The 15,174-nt window shown below is 39.3% G+C and overlaps 1 protein-coding gene across 2 annotated transcripts in view; it reads left to right on the top strand.

The window, feature by feature from the left end:
* The window catches only part of ELMOD1 (ELMO domain containing 1), a 57,434-nt gene extending 51,296 nt beyond the window's left edge, over window positions 1-6,138 (top strand). Inside the window, exon 10 of one of the 2 annotated variants that reach the window (XM_029208728.1) lies at window positions 4,931-6,138. In XM_029208728.1, the coding sequence (XP_029064561.1) occupies window positions 4,931-5,103 (173 nt within the window). In that variant the 3' untranslated portion in view covers window positions 5,104-6,138. The remainder of the gene's footprint in view (window positions 1-4,930) is intronic. The other variant, XM_029208727.1, reaches the window with a different exon arrangement.
* Window positions 6,139-15,174: the final 9,036 nt, after the last annotated feature.

Genomic DNA, 15,174 nt, shown 5'->3' with positions numbered 1-15,174 from the left:
ATATGAATATGAAAAAGAATAGACATACATATGTATAACTGAATCATGCTGTACACCTGAAATTAACACAACATTGTAAATCAACTATACATCAATAAAAAGTAAATAAAATAAATTATGTATAAGTTGAATGAAAAAGCAAATTTTAAAATATATACCTCTTTATGACTTGTTAATGGAAAATGTAAGTCCCTTACATTGTGATTACAGCTCCTACTCTGACAACTAGATGATTATATTTACTCCTGTAACAATTCTGACCATTTCCAGCAAATAATATTGAGGTTTTACTACAGATCAGATTCTGTGTTGAGGAAGACAGACATCTAAACAAATAAAACACGGTGGGAAGAATTTTGTTATTGAAGAAGTAAAATCTCACTCAGTCTGGACGTCAGGGAAAGCTTCCTAAAGCAAATTCCATTTTCCATGAGAAGTGAAAAATAAGTAGCAGGAAATATAGCAGTGGTGGCCTAGTGGTCCAGCGAGAGGGAGTGGCACAGGCAAAGGCCACAAGACAAACAGTGTGGTGGATTCAAGGAATAGAGCATAGGATTTGGGGTGGGGGGAGGGGTGTCTAGAGATGACAGTAGTAAGAGCAGGAATGGGGAAGGGGGACATCTTGAAAGAGTTTTGTAAGCCATTTGAAAGACCATAAACGTAGATAAATAGGACCACTTGCTTTGTTTTTCTACCCCTCGTACTTACCCTATTCTATAGTTACCATGTTCCTTAGGGAAGCCAGGGAAGCAATTCTGAGGGAAAATAGAATGAGTTCAGTTTTAGGTATACCAGGGGTGGGTTCCTTTTGGGCAATAGTTGGCATTCTAATGAATAGTGGGCATTCTAATACAAGGTTGTGGAGCTCTGAAGAATTACAAGGGCAGATTTGGGATTCATTAGCATTAAGGAGAAAATCAGAGCCATACAGTGGGGAGCTCTTGCAGGAGAGAATCAAAGTTAGAATCATAGGAATTGGCATATAAGAACAGGAATATTTATTTTGTTCATGACTATATCCACAGCACAGAACCTGGTACAGAATAGGTGCTCAGTAAATATTTGTTGGATGGATGGATGGACGGATGGATGGATGGATGGATGGGAGGGAAAAATATTGGCTGGTGTCCTTTTCAGGAGAAAGGAAGTCTAGTTACTCTGGAAAAATTTGGCCTTGTCCTGAATTGATAGGCTTCCAAGAGAATCTCAACCTGGGTGAGTAAGCAAGCAGTGGGATTACTTTTTTTTTAAGGCCCTCACCAGGTTTTAGAAACAGCAGCAATCCCATTGTGGATTGGGGTGAGGCAGAGGGACTCAGGCCTCTCTTGAAGAAGCAAACTGTGCTCTGAATTCGTTGCTCATCTATCAGACATGATTAGTTTTGCACCTCTTCTCTGTAATATTCTTGCAATTACCTGTGTCCTTGTGTCTCTGCAGTCTACTAACCGAATGCAGTGAAGCAAAACCAAGACACATTCAAGCAACAACAAATACGCTGCAGTCTTGGGTTGGAAAGCCAAATTATTATTCCAAACGGGTATTTCATCTAGGTGAAAGAATATAAGAATATAATAGGTCTATCATTTTGACTTTACAGTATTATTCAGTGAGCACTGCACTGCCAAGTCAGTATGCTATGAAAATCACATTCAATCTAAAGCTCCACTGAACAGGCAGCTGCATTGAAATAAAGTAAGGTTAGGTGTAGTGAGCAGAAGGAAGTACAATAGCAAGAAGGGAAAAAAGAATTAGCTTTTCTTTGACCTTCAGAAGAAGGAGCTATTCAGTAGGAATAAGAACCAGAAAAAGAGAGTACACTGGAAAAGGCAGCAGATTTCAGGTACTGGCTTCCAGCTTCCAGCTATAATTGTGTGATTGTACACCATTCAAGTATCTCTTCTAAACCCAATGTCCTCATCTGCATTACCTATTCCATAAAGCTGCTGTAAGAATTAAATAAGAGATTATAAGCAATACCCTGACCCCTCTTTCCTCCCTCTGCTCTTCATGCCATTTTGTTAGCTTCCTTAGCTGGCAAATCATCATCTGAAATTGTCTACCTTGGTCCCTCTCCAAGAAACTGAGAATTGGGGAGCATAAGAACTCTACCTTTTTCTTGTATCTGTTACATATTTGTTAATTGGCAGATGGGCCAACTGTTCAATTTGCCAAATGAATTTATGAACACTCTGTAACATTATATAAATAAGTGGAGTTTTATGATTATGATATGTACCCTGGAAGCCAAGCCACCATTTCTACATTTTGATTAAAATCATGTTATACAGTGTCTAATTATTTTTCTGACAGGATAGAGAGAGTCCTAGGGAATCAGTTTGCAAGATTTACACCTTGACTTTTGTAGCCTTCAGAGGAAGGAGAATGGTGTTAGATTATTAACCACCCCTCTCCCTTCTACTCCTCTCCTAGCCTGTCTTTTAAACCTTTCAAAATGTTTTCCTGTAGTTGCCTGTAAGGTAGAAAAAGGGTGAAACCAAAGAGATCTGTATTCTTCTAAAACTCTATGCTACCCTAGATCACTTCTAGAGTGAGAATGTACATTGTGGAAAAGTGAATTTCTCATTAAAGTATTTTTCACAGTGCCTACTTATTATTGTCAATGGGGTAAATAACTTATTAATCATGAGGTACCAATGAGATGCTTTTAATTCATCAGTATTGGAAACCTGACTCTATATACAAAACAGGTCAGGTATGTTTATTTGAGCTCAGAAGCAAAGTCAGGAAAATTATGTGTGTATTTTATATAGCAAGGAAGAAGAAATTATAAATGATCATAGATTTTATTTAGAACCATAAAAATTATAGCATTCAGAAAGAAACCAAGGGAACTTAAAAAGAGGGCATCTTCTAAATCAATGGATTTCATACTTCAGTGACATGAGATTCATCTTACTGAACTGAGATGTCTGGTTGAATCTGGGAGGGTCTTCATTTTTTACAAGTACCTCATGCCATTCTTGGGATACTTTAGGATGGATAGATGATTGAATTCTTTTGGTTGAGTAAGATACTGAGATGAGAGGAAAGAATTTCTGTTAGTGTGTGCTGAAACAACCAGGATGATAAACAGACTCCAAGTCATGGCATATGAGAAATGGTAAGAAGAAATGGGGATGCTTAACCTCATGGCATAAAGGGCACTTCAGATACTTGAGTTGGAGAAGGATTGAATTTGTTCCAAGAAATATGGGGCAAGAAATTTTGGCCCAGTGTGAGAAAGCACCTCTAAAGAATCAGATTCTTCATTCATGGCCCAGGCTAATGTTAGTGTTGTCACCAGAAAAGTTCAAGACTGGGTGCTGCCACAGGGAATCCAAGCATCAGATGGATCAGAGACAGATGGATGGCTCCTGGGATTGCTGATACCTCTGATCTGGGGCTTCTCTGATATGGTCACGTTCCCACTACAGTGGTAGTGGGCCCTGGTTGGTGTAGCCCAGAGGCATTTGGGTGAGGGTTGGTATGTGTTCCCATCTGAGATGTTAAAATCAGTCAATATGTTAACTTGTGTTAACACAGATTAACAAAATGTGTTAATGTGTGTAGAGAGCCCAGAGGCAGTCCAAGCCTAGAGGAAATGAGTCAACCCAAAGAAAAAATAAAATAAATTCTCTCTCTCCTTACTACCCTTCCTCCTATAGTTGAAGAGAAAGACCATATACTTTAAGATGTACAAGCATACTTAAAAATGTAATGAATGAGTAACCAGGTAAGTTTGTGGAAATAGACCCACATCTGGCAGTGTGTGTTGGGGGTAGGAAGGAAGGTCATTTCTAATTTTGTATTACAGTGAGATATGAATAAAGGTTTTTAAAAATCTGTTTATGGAACTACGTTAAATGTTATCCCATAAGTAGCTAGTTACCAGAAAAATAAAAGCTATTGAATTGTTTTTACTATTAGAATTGAGTATGTTTGTTCCAAAGTTCTCTTCCCCTGCCCTCTGTCATCTCTACTGCTTACTCCTTCCCATGAAGGTGAAGGGCTAGGATTTAAACCAGGTTTCGGGCTCCAGAATACTCCAGAACTATCTTCTACTGCCTTCTAATGTTAAGACAAATTAAAGCTTGTGTAATGTTTGGTTTCCATTTTTCTAACTAGTATTATTTCCTTAAATACTTTTTTCTTATTATAGAGACACTTGACCTTGCTTTTGCTTTACTACATGCAAATACTTATTATTGTCTTTTAAAAAGCTATTCACATTTCAATTCTAAATGAGGAGGGAGGGGTACAGTGGGGAAACAATACAATAAGTAGGTTCTCATATCAAATATTTAACATTTATTCCAAAAATGTTCCCAATCCACATAACATTTTTGAGACAAAAAAGTATTTGAATATGAAATTATGCTTCAGAGCAAAGATGTCTTATTAGCAATTTCATATAGTTTAATGACCACTCTATTGTTCAGAGTTGATTTACAGTTTTTATTGTCTTATAATAGATTGTCAGAATGCATTCTTTTGATTTGTCAGGGTAATTTAAAACTTTACTCAAATCAAATATCAAGAGAAAAAAGGCTGAGTGGAGTACTTTTGAAAAATCACACAATTATGTTAATTTAATCAGGAGGTGAAGAATGAAGTAGTTACTGTCGACCTTTCAAAATATGTTCCAGTTGTTACTCATATTCTAGAAATGGCAGAATTGATTTTTCTTCCTGCTTGAGCAGAGTGAGAATAATTCTAGGACCAATTGCAAAAATCTTGCAGGTTGGTAGCTTCCACTGCACTGGTTTTAAAGAATAATTTTAACAGTAGTGTTTGCTGTATTTTGATCTTGTCTTTGAGTGACATGGTTGCTGTTAGTTGGTCTGACATCTTTTTCAGCATTCAGGGTCATTCTGAATATGATTAAGGATTTTTTTCCCTTGCATTCTTGTCACTGTCTTATCTCTAACAGGCTATTTGATGCACGAGTTTCATAAGTTTTGGATTGAAGAGGACCCCATGGACATAATGGAATTTAATCGTGTGCGGGAGAAATTCCGCAAGAGGATCATAAAACAGCTGCAGAATCCAGACATGGCATTGTGCCCACACTTTGCTGCCTCGGAAGGTTTAATCAACATATAGTCACCCACACTGGTTTTAATGGATACCGCAGGACAGTGCCTCATTATTGTGTTAGATCTCTGCTTAGGTCCCAGCTCACACACTGAATGCACACAGTGATTGTATGCATGCCTGTTAGTACAGTGTCTTCATATCTTCGTCATAATTACCAGATCCCCAAATACCACAATTTCTGCAGTATCTGTCATCCAGTGACTGCTCATATTGTGGCATCATGCAGTGTTACATCTTGCTTTGACACCTGGTATGGAGAGAGTTTTCTATTTTTTTAAATTGGCTTCCTCTCCCTCATAATTTAGTGTTGAAGAATTGTATTTCTCTAGCTGTATTTTATATGTAAAAGATTTAGCTGAATTTTGTTCTGTGAAAGCCTTTTAATTTATTGATGTTTCATGACTATAGCTGCTAGCTCTTCAAGCCAGGTTCATGCTTGAACCTCATTCCAAAAAAGTATGACTTTAAAATAATACAAACAGACACATGATAAGACAAATCATTCTTGCAAATACTGCTGCACTTCATGAAAATGTAACGAGGCTAACAAGAAGTAAATTTAGGTAGGTGCTGGGGTTTTTTGAAGTACCACAGAATTATATTGTAATTTACCCCCACTTGTAATTGTGGCATAGTCATCTGGACATCAAATTATTTTATTCCCATAATTTTACTGGCTTGGATGCCTAAATATGTTTATGATGCTTGGAGCCTCAAAAAAGAAGTATGCACACTGCAAAAGCTCCAACAGCTTTTTCACTGCCTGCCTCTTGCTGAACTCAGAGTTACACCCTGGCACTGTTCTGATCCAGGCATCTTTGCTTGGGGCACTGAGTGGTGGCTGGTTTGTTGTCTATGTCAAGAGGTAATATTAAAAAACAATTTGCAAGAAAATGTGTTGCAAGAGAAGAACCTGAGCTATGTCATTCTGTAATATTTCTTGAAACTAATGACCTTGTCTTTTATCAGTGGAGGAAATAAATTGCTTGGAAGGAGAACAAAATCAAGTCATTTCAAAACTGCTTAAAATCATTTTAAAAACCATGATTTAGTTTGGAATTAATTATGATTGTAGTCTGTTGAATAGTATTTACCATGGCATTTCATACCCATGGTATTTTATACCTTCTGACTATCAGTTTTAGTATTATTAGATGTTTGTGTACTCACTTGCTTATATAAGTGAATTTTGAGTACTGCCTAACTCAGTTATGAATAAATTACATGTCATTCTACTGTAATGTATAGTGTATTTCATTTTAATATTTTTGTGCTTGTACAGCTTCTGAATATGCAGATATGTGAGTGGGTAGAATGTCAGACCGACAACCTGAAGCTGAATATAAATCATGCCATCGTTCAGAGTAATCAGGTGTGAATTACAGTATGTCATGTCTGAGAGACTGCTTTTATTTAACTAATCTTGAGGCCTGGTGTTGCTTTAATGAAAGAATAAGATCAAGCTTTTTCTTTGCAGCTTCCTCTGAAGCCGGATTGCTATACAGCTGATATAGAAAACATTAAGGTGCCTATTGTTTCCTGGTCCATTCTAGCTCCTCTGGGATTTTGCTGTTCTTTCCCTTTCAGCTGTATGCCAGGTGGAAGGATTTTGCATTGCATCTTTTATAGCCCTGTGTCCTTTCTTAGAATGGGGAAGGGAAGGAGTTGGTTAAAGCATGATATATACCATGAGTAGTGACAAGAATAAATATTCCTCTCCAGAGTAAGTGAGAATTGTGAACCCAGTAAATGGCCTGTCTTGGGAGCCCTGAATTTGCTGTAGCTGCTATGTATGAAGGTGTTCTTCCATGTTCAGTACAGCCTTTGAAGCTGCATGTATGTATTGTCTCTTCCTATCCACTATGGTCCTGTGTCACTGACATGGCTTGATAATATGTGGCACCTATACCACCTCATGTCTCTTCTGTTCAGGTAGAGATAGTTGATGGTAACAAAGCTAGGAGCTTTCCCTCCCAGCTCCTTGAATGATTTCTCTCTTTTGTATCTTAACATGGCTGCACAATTTTAGGATGAACAAGCTGTGCCAGCTCTTCTAGTTCTGAGTATTATTAGATTTCTTATTTGCACCTCTTTGTGGAAGATGCATTCTACCCTGTAATATGAAGTGAGGCAAGAAAAAAAAGAGGAGACGCTTTCAAGGCATTAAAAAAAGTGTGATGTGTTTGTGTTTTTCCCTTGAGCATTTTTAGTTTGCTTATACTTCATTGAACAAGAGTTGACCACTTAAAATGTAAATTATGTAGCATGCTTCTACCAAGTTTTTCAAAACACTACTTGCTATGATTAAAAACACATTCCAGTTTGCACTACAGAAAGAAAACTCTTTGAAGCACCATTTCTGAAAATTATGACTTCAGTCTGACTTTCCTTCTCACAGTTCTTGTTATTGTACTGAAAAAAATATTTTTTGCTTGGTAACGTACCATCTTTTCTATTTGAAATGAAGCTTAAATATATATCAGACCTAAAAGAAAGGTCTGGAAGATATATCTTCCAAACCAGGACACCTGTGAGAGAAAAAGAGGTTGTTGTTAATAATTTCTTTTGGACAATAGGGTGAACTGGTACAGTTTGAGGAAACTGAGATGTTAGGTGACTGAGAGACAAAGAGACAGACATAAGTAGGGATCGTCCACCCACCACTCAATTAGACAAATGCAACCTAATTTCTTCACTTTCTAACCTCTGGCAGGAGAAGTACATCATAGGGACATAGACATTTTGATGTATACTACCCAAAATCTTAAAGACCCATCAGAGGTATGGGCTTGGTCTGAGCTGGAAGGTCAGCTGAACAGGCTGGGCTTGTAGGAAGGCAGCAATGGGGAAATAAAACCTGGCCATCAAACTCCATGGCCACAAATTATCTTGATCCATAAACATAGGGGGCCATCCAAACTGAATAGGAATGAGGAGGGGACCAGGGTTGGTGGAGTGTGGGGCTAGGGGATGGGAGATGGAGAGAAGAAAGAAAGAGACGGACAAAAAGGAAAGTGTCAGCTAGGCCCATAGCAACATCTAGGAAACTTTGAGCTGTAGTGACACGTACTCCAACAAAGCAATGCCTCTGACTCTTCAGGAAGCTTGACAGAAGTAACTGCTCTAATCTAGAAACAAAATGGCAGAAAAGCAGAACAAAGTATAACATCAAGTCCTAGAAGATGAAAGAGATACTGGTATGGATTCCTTTTTAAGAGCTAACATTTAGTGAGTTCTGATGCCATGTGCCAGGACTGTGCTAGCCATTTCCTTGCATTATTTCATCTCCTCAGCAACATACAAAATGAGATTGCATGCTTGCTTTTCTAGACAAACAGGCTTAGAGATTTAAAATATATTACCAAAGGTCTCAAGAGAGAAAACGTCAATGAGGTATTACCTCACACCTGTTAGAATGGCTATTATCAAAAAGACAAGAAATAACAAGTGTTGGCGAGGATGTGAAGAAAAGGGAACCCTTGTGCGCTGTCAGTGGGAATGTAAATTGGTGCAGCCACTATGGAAAACAGTACAGAGGTTCCTAAAAAAAATAAAAGAACCACCATAAGATCCAGAAATTCCACTTCTGGATATTTATCCAAAGGAAAGAAAAACACTAACTCAAAAAGATACATGCACCTCCATGTTCATTGCAGCATTATTTATAATAGCCAAGGCATGGGAGTAACCTAAATGTCCACTGATGGATGAATGGATAAAACATGATATATTTATATACACAGTGGAATATTATTCAACCATGAGAAAGAAGAAAATCCTGCCATTTGTAACAACAAGGATGGAACTTGAAGGCATTATGCTCAATGAAATAAGTCAGAGAAAGACAAATACCGTATGATCTCACTTATATGTGAAATCTTAAAAAAACCTTTTAGATACAGAGAGCAGATTGGTAGTTGCCAGAGGCATGAGGTATGGGGTGGGCCAAATGGGTGAAGGTGGTCAAAAGGTAATATAGATAGATAGATGTTAGATAGATAGATGATAGATAGATAGATAGATAGAGGTAGATAATAGAGATAGATAAGATAGCATAGCAAGATCTTAAACCCAGGTCCTGAAGCCTTGACTTAATCATTATGCTATCTACTTAATTGGAATTATTTTGTACTGTACAGTGTAGATTATAAACACATGTACACACCTACCCCGCAAGTGATAATATACTATATGCAAATAACATTTCTTGCTCAGATGTCTGTAGGATGAATTCATACTTGCCATACTGTCCCTCAGGACTTCCCACATTTTTGGTCAGAATTTCTTCCTTGATACAGAAAGAACAATTCCGATAAGATTGTGATCTCTGTCTCCTGATCCTTGTCTCCCCACAAGAGCAATGGAAGCCTGCGTAACTCCTTCTGGCCCCGCTGTGGGAAACCTCAGCAAGGTGGGCATTGCAGGGCCTGGCTGCGATATACTCAGGGCGTATCTGTGCAAATAGAAACTCATAGAACTTCAAACGTGAACTCTTTGTAAATAAAACATTCCTTTCACTGCCAAGATTCTTGTGCCCCATTGACTTGACTTAGTCTCCAGAATGCTACTACTCATAGGCACACTAACGTGTGATGTCATCTGTTAACATCCCTGGGATGCTTCACGGAAACCAGGGTAGAGCAGCAAAAAATAAAATGTTGACTTGGTACCTTTCTATTGTTTTATCTATTATGTACCTAGCACTGTGATCTGCCTTGCAAAAGAGGCTATAGAAGAAAGTTGATGGCAACTAGGAAAGTGTGGCAAAGAGAAGAGAAAGGTGAGATTAAATTTGTAAAACAACAGTTAAACCCCCTCTGTCATGCAAGGTGAGTTAAGGCGGGGTTGAGGGCGGGGGTGGGGAGTCCCTTCGTGATTGCCACCTACCATGCAAGGGCTCGAGTGAATTCCACATCATCCCAAGACATGGGTTTGGAATAGATTTTACTAGGAAAGTTTCTAAAGCAAGGATTAGTAAGAGAAAAAAGGGTGTGAATGCTTCTCATTGTCCCAAGGCCACCAGGGCCTGTGTGCTGTGACACACTGTTGGTCTGGGTTCAGGTGGAGAGCTCCTGCCCCTTACTGTTCTCATTTCTTTGGGGGCAAACCTGAAAGCAACCTTGGCAGAGGGAATGATCTGATCGGTACACTCTGTAGCCACAGCCTGGGTCTGGTTGCCAGCTGCCCTGTCCTGTAGACTTTGGGGTCTATGGGATGCTACCTTGAGGAAGGAAATCTCTGGTCCTCAGGGAAGCTGAGCTTGGATGTAGCCCCTTTTGCTGAGAGAGAGAAGAGCCTTCAGGAGCATCTGGTTTGTCCTAGAAGCCCAGAGAGAGCTTGTGAGTTATTTTTTGCCAAATCTCATATCACACCCATACACTTAATTCTAGATGTATTAGCTCTTCTGTGCCAAGTATGTAGCAATTACTGTGGAACAGGAACATCAACAGCCTCAAGCAGTATGATAACAAGAGATTTTACTATTTATGCAGAGTACAGCAGGAAAAAACTGGCAAGCAGAAGACCCATATTCCAGTGTATGTACTGCTAGCCTCCTTAGGCCAATTACCCTCTCCGACTTGGCTTTTACCATCTGCAATGGAAAAATAATAATGACAGCTCACTTTCAGAAGATTATTGTAAGAGTAGAAATCAAATAAGCTATCATTAATTAAAGGGCTTGGGAAACTCCAAAGTACTAAACACATGTTTAATTATGGTTGGCTTTTATCTATTTGGTTTTTGGCTGTGAGCTTATTCTAACAGAAAATTAAGCTATAAAATTTGTCCTTGTAGCCCATGTCCCACATTAATTTGATTCAGCAAGCATTTATTGAGAATTTATTTTTGTGCCAGGTGCCATGGCAAGTCTGGGGAAAAAATGGAAAAGAATATGGTGCCCTTGGTCTCATGGACCTCATAGTCAAAATCTACTGCCTTGCTTCTTGAAGTCTGGTCTTTAGACCACCAGCATGAGCACTGTTAGAAATTAATCATTGAAGGCCCCTCCCAGACCTACTGAATGAGAAGTACTGCTCTAGAGGATATTGAGGTTTAGTCTCAATTTTTAATAGTTTAGAAGTAAATCAAACACTTCCCTTGTTTTCCCTCAACTTACTTTGTCAATATAACTTGACCCTGTGCCCACCTCTAACAAAGGACTACATGTTTTGTTGTCATCCATCCAGAGGCACAAACAGGAGTTAGTATGGAGAAGGTGGAGGGCTGTTATGGACTGGATGTTTGTGTCCCCCCAAATTCATGTGTTGAAATTCTAACCCCCAATGTGATGGAGTTAGGAGGTGGGGCCTTTGGGGGTAAAACCCTCATGAATTGGATTAAAGCCCTTATAAGAAAGCCCTTATAAGAGCCCTTTCTTATAAGAAAAGACAGGATAGAGCTTTCTCTCTCTCTCTCTCTCTCTCTCCATACCCTCTCCCTTTCTCTCTCATTCTCTGCCCTGTGAGGATACAGTGAGAAGATGGCCATCTACAAACCTAGAAGAGTGTCTTTGCCAGATACCAAAGATGCACCTTGATCTTGGACTTTTCAACCTCCAGTATGTGAAAAACAAATGTTAGTTGTTTAAGCCACTCATTCCATAGTATTTTTGTTATAGCAGCCCCCCAAAATTGACATCAATATGGGCACAGGTCCCAGGTGGATGGCCTGCCCTCCCATCCCAAATGCTTCTTGAGAAGCTTCCTACAGTAGCCAAAGCTGGTGCTGCCCCAGAAGCACACTCCCACTGATGGCCATTCTCAAAGAGTTTCCTTCTCTCAAGGTGTCAGTCAGGGTGGCCAACCTCCTACATGATGGAGAAAACAAGTCTTCACTTACTAACCAAATTTTTACCTGAATAGAAACCACCTAGCTGCAACTTGGCAACTATCAGAGAAGTTATTTGAAGTCTGAACCTAGAACGAGCCCAGGAGCTTGAAAGCACCAAGAGGATGACAATCAAAATAATGCAGGGGAGGTGGAGTCAAGATGGCAGTGTGGGAAGATGTGGAGTCAGTGTCTCCCCACAACTAGGGCACTTATCAGCCACTGGTGGGAGACTCTGATGCCCAAGGAGATGGGAGGAGCCCCAAAGTGAACCGGTAGAACGTAGGGGGACTGAGGGGGGAAGAAAATTAGAGGCCAGACAAGATCGGCGCCCCTGAGGCCAGGGATATCAGGAGAGGCAGGTGGGAGGGACTCTCTGCGAAGAGCAGGAGAGGAGCAGAGGGCGATTGCCTGGCCCACTTGAGCCAGGGAGCCTGCTGAGCTCCCAAGCTGGTACCCCCACCCCCTCCAAAGCCCCATCCAGGCCGCATGGGTGCTGGGGCCATAGGAGGGAGGCTGGGGAGATCAGGAGAGGTAGGCAGGACGAGCCATCTGGGAGGAGCAGGAGAGGAGAAGAGTGCGATTGCCCTGCCCACTCAAACCCAGGCAGCCTGCTGGGCTCCCAGGTGAGGTCCCCTGCCTTATGAGACCAGAGGTGGGGGGACACCTGGGTCCCTTCTGTTCCTTGAGCCTAAGCCCCACCCCTACCCACACAGTCCCCAGGGCCTTTTCTAGCCCTGTGGGTCCTAAGCATAGGCCCTCCCTACATATGGGCGTGGGGCCTATTCTTTCTAACATGTCTGTTAGTTTCCGAGTCTAATTTTATTTTTTACTTTGTTATTTACAGCCACTTCAGGTGGCTTGTGGGATCTTGGTTCATGAGCCCAGGGTCAGGCAGAAGCTTCTGCATTGGGAGCTCCAAATCTGAACCACTGGACTAACAGAGAACTTCAGACCCCAGGGAATATTCATCAGAGTAAGGTCTCACACAGTTCATCATCTCAGCACCAACACCCAACTCTACCGAATAGCCTACAAACTCCAGTGTTGGAGGCCTCAAACCAAACAACCAGTAAGACAGGAATACAATCCCACTCTTAAAAAAAAAAATGAGACAGCAAAAAAATATATCACAAATGAAGGAGCAATGTAAAAACCCACAAGACCAGGTAAATAAAGAGGAAATAGGCAATCTACATGAAAAAGAATTAAGAGTAATGATAGTAAACATGATGTAGAATCTCGGAAACAGAAATGAGGCACAGATTGAGAAAATATAAGAAATATTTAACAAAGATCTAGAAGAACTAAAAAACAGAAAGATGAACAACACAATAACTTAAATGAAAAATACACTAGAAGCAATCAATAACAGAATAATTGAGTCAGAAGAATGAATAAGTGAGGTGGAAGACAAAATGGTGGAAATAACTGCCAAGGACCAGAATAAAGAAAGAGAATGAAAAGAATTGAAGACAATCTCAGAGACCTCTGGGACAACACTACACATACCAATATTTGAATTATAGGGGTCCCAGAAAGAGAAGAGAAAAAGAGTCTGAGAAAATATTTGAAGAGATTATAGTTGAAAACTTCCCTAATATGGGAAAGGAAATAGTCACTCAAGTCCAGGAAACACAGAGTCCCATACAGGATAAACCCTAGGAGATACACAACAAGACATATATTAATCAAACTAACAAAAATTAAAGAAAAAATATTAAAAGCAGCAAGGGAAAAACAAAAAATAACATACAAAAAATCCCATAAGGTTATCAGCTGAAACTCTTCAGGCCAGAAGGGAGTGGCAGGATATACTTAAAGTGATGAAACAGAAAAACCTACAACCAAGATTACTCTACCCAGCAATGATCTCATTCAGATTCAATGGAGAAGTCAAAAGCTTTTCAGACTAGCAAAAACTAGGAGAATTCAGCACCACCAAACCAGCTTTACAACAAATGCTAAAGAATCTTCTCTAAGTGGGAAACACAAGAGAAGAAAAAGACCCACAAAAACAAACCCCAGACAATTAAGAAAATTGTAATAGGAACATACATATCGATAATAACCTTGAATGTAAATGGATTAAAGGCCCCAACCAAAAGACACAGACTGGCTGAATGGATACAAAAACAAGACCCATATATATGCTGTCTAAAAGAGACCCAATTCAGACCTAGGGATACATACAGATCGAAAGTGAAGGGATGGAAAAAGATATTCCATGCAAATGGAAATCAAAAGAAAGCTGGAGTAGCAATACTTGTATCAGATAAAATAGACTTTAAAATAAAGACTGTTACAAGAGAAAAGGAGGGACACTACCTAATGATCAAAGGACCAATCCAAGAAGAAGATATAACATTTATAAATGCTTATACACCCAACAAAGGAGCACCTCAATACATAAGGCAAATGCTAACATCAATGAAAGGAGAAATTGACAGTTACACAATAGTATTTGGGGATTTTAACACCCCACTTTCACCACTGGACAGATCATCCAAACAGAAAATAAATAAGGAAAAACAAGCTTTAAATGATACATTACACAAGATGGACTTAATTGATATATATAGGACATTCCTTCCAAAATCAACAGAATACACTTTCTTCGTAAGTGCTCATGGAACATTCTCTAGGATAGATCATATCTTGGATCACAAATCAAGCCTTGGAAAATTTAAGAAAATTGAAACCATATCAAACACCTGTTCTGACCACAATGCTATGAGATTGGAAATCAATTACAGGAAAAAAACTGTAAAAAAAAAAACAAATACATGGAGGCTAAACAGTGTGCTACTAAATAACCAAGAGATCACTGAAGAAATCAAAGAAGAAATTAAAAAATGCATAGAAAGAAATGACAATGAAAACACAACGACCCAAAACGTATGGGACACAGCAAAAGCAGTTCTAAGAGGGAAGTTTATAGCAATTCAATCTCACCTCAAGGAAAGAGAAAACTCTCAAATAAACTATCTAACCGCACACTTAAAACAACTAAAGAAGAATAAAGAAAACTAAGAGTCAGTAGAAGGAAAGAAATCATAAAGATCAGAACAGAAATAAATGAAGTAGAAATGAAGAAACAATAGCAAAGATCAATAAAACTAAAAGCTGTTTCTTTGAGAAGATAAGCAAAATTGATAAACCCTTAGCCAGGCTCATCAAGGAAGAAAGGGAGAGGATGCAAATCAATAAAATTAGAAATGAAAAGGGAGAAATCACAACTGACACTGT

Source organism: Monodon monoceros, unplaced genomic scaffold (genome assembly GCF_005190385.1).
Source record: "Monodon monoceros isolate NGI ecotype Baffin Bay Population unplaced genomic scaffold, NGI_Narwhal_1 Super_Scaffold_7, whole genome shotgun sequence".
Taxonomy (NCBI): Eukaryota; Metazoa; Chordata; class Mammalia; order Artiodactyla; family Monodontidae; genus Monodon; species Monodon monoceros.
The sequence above is the reverse complement of the archived record's forward strand: the minus strand, read 5'-3'. Positions and strand labels throughout refer to the sequence as shown.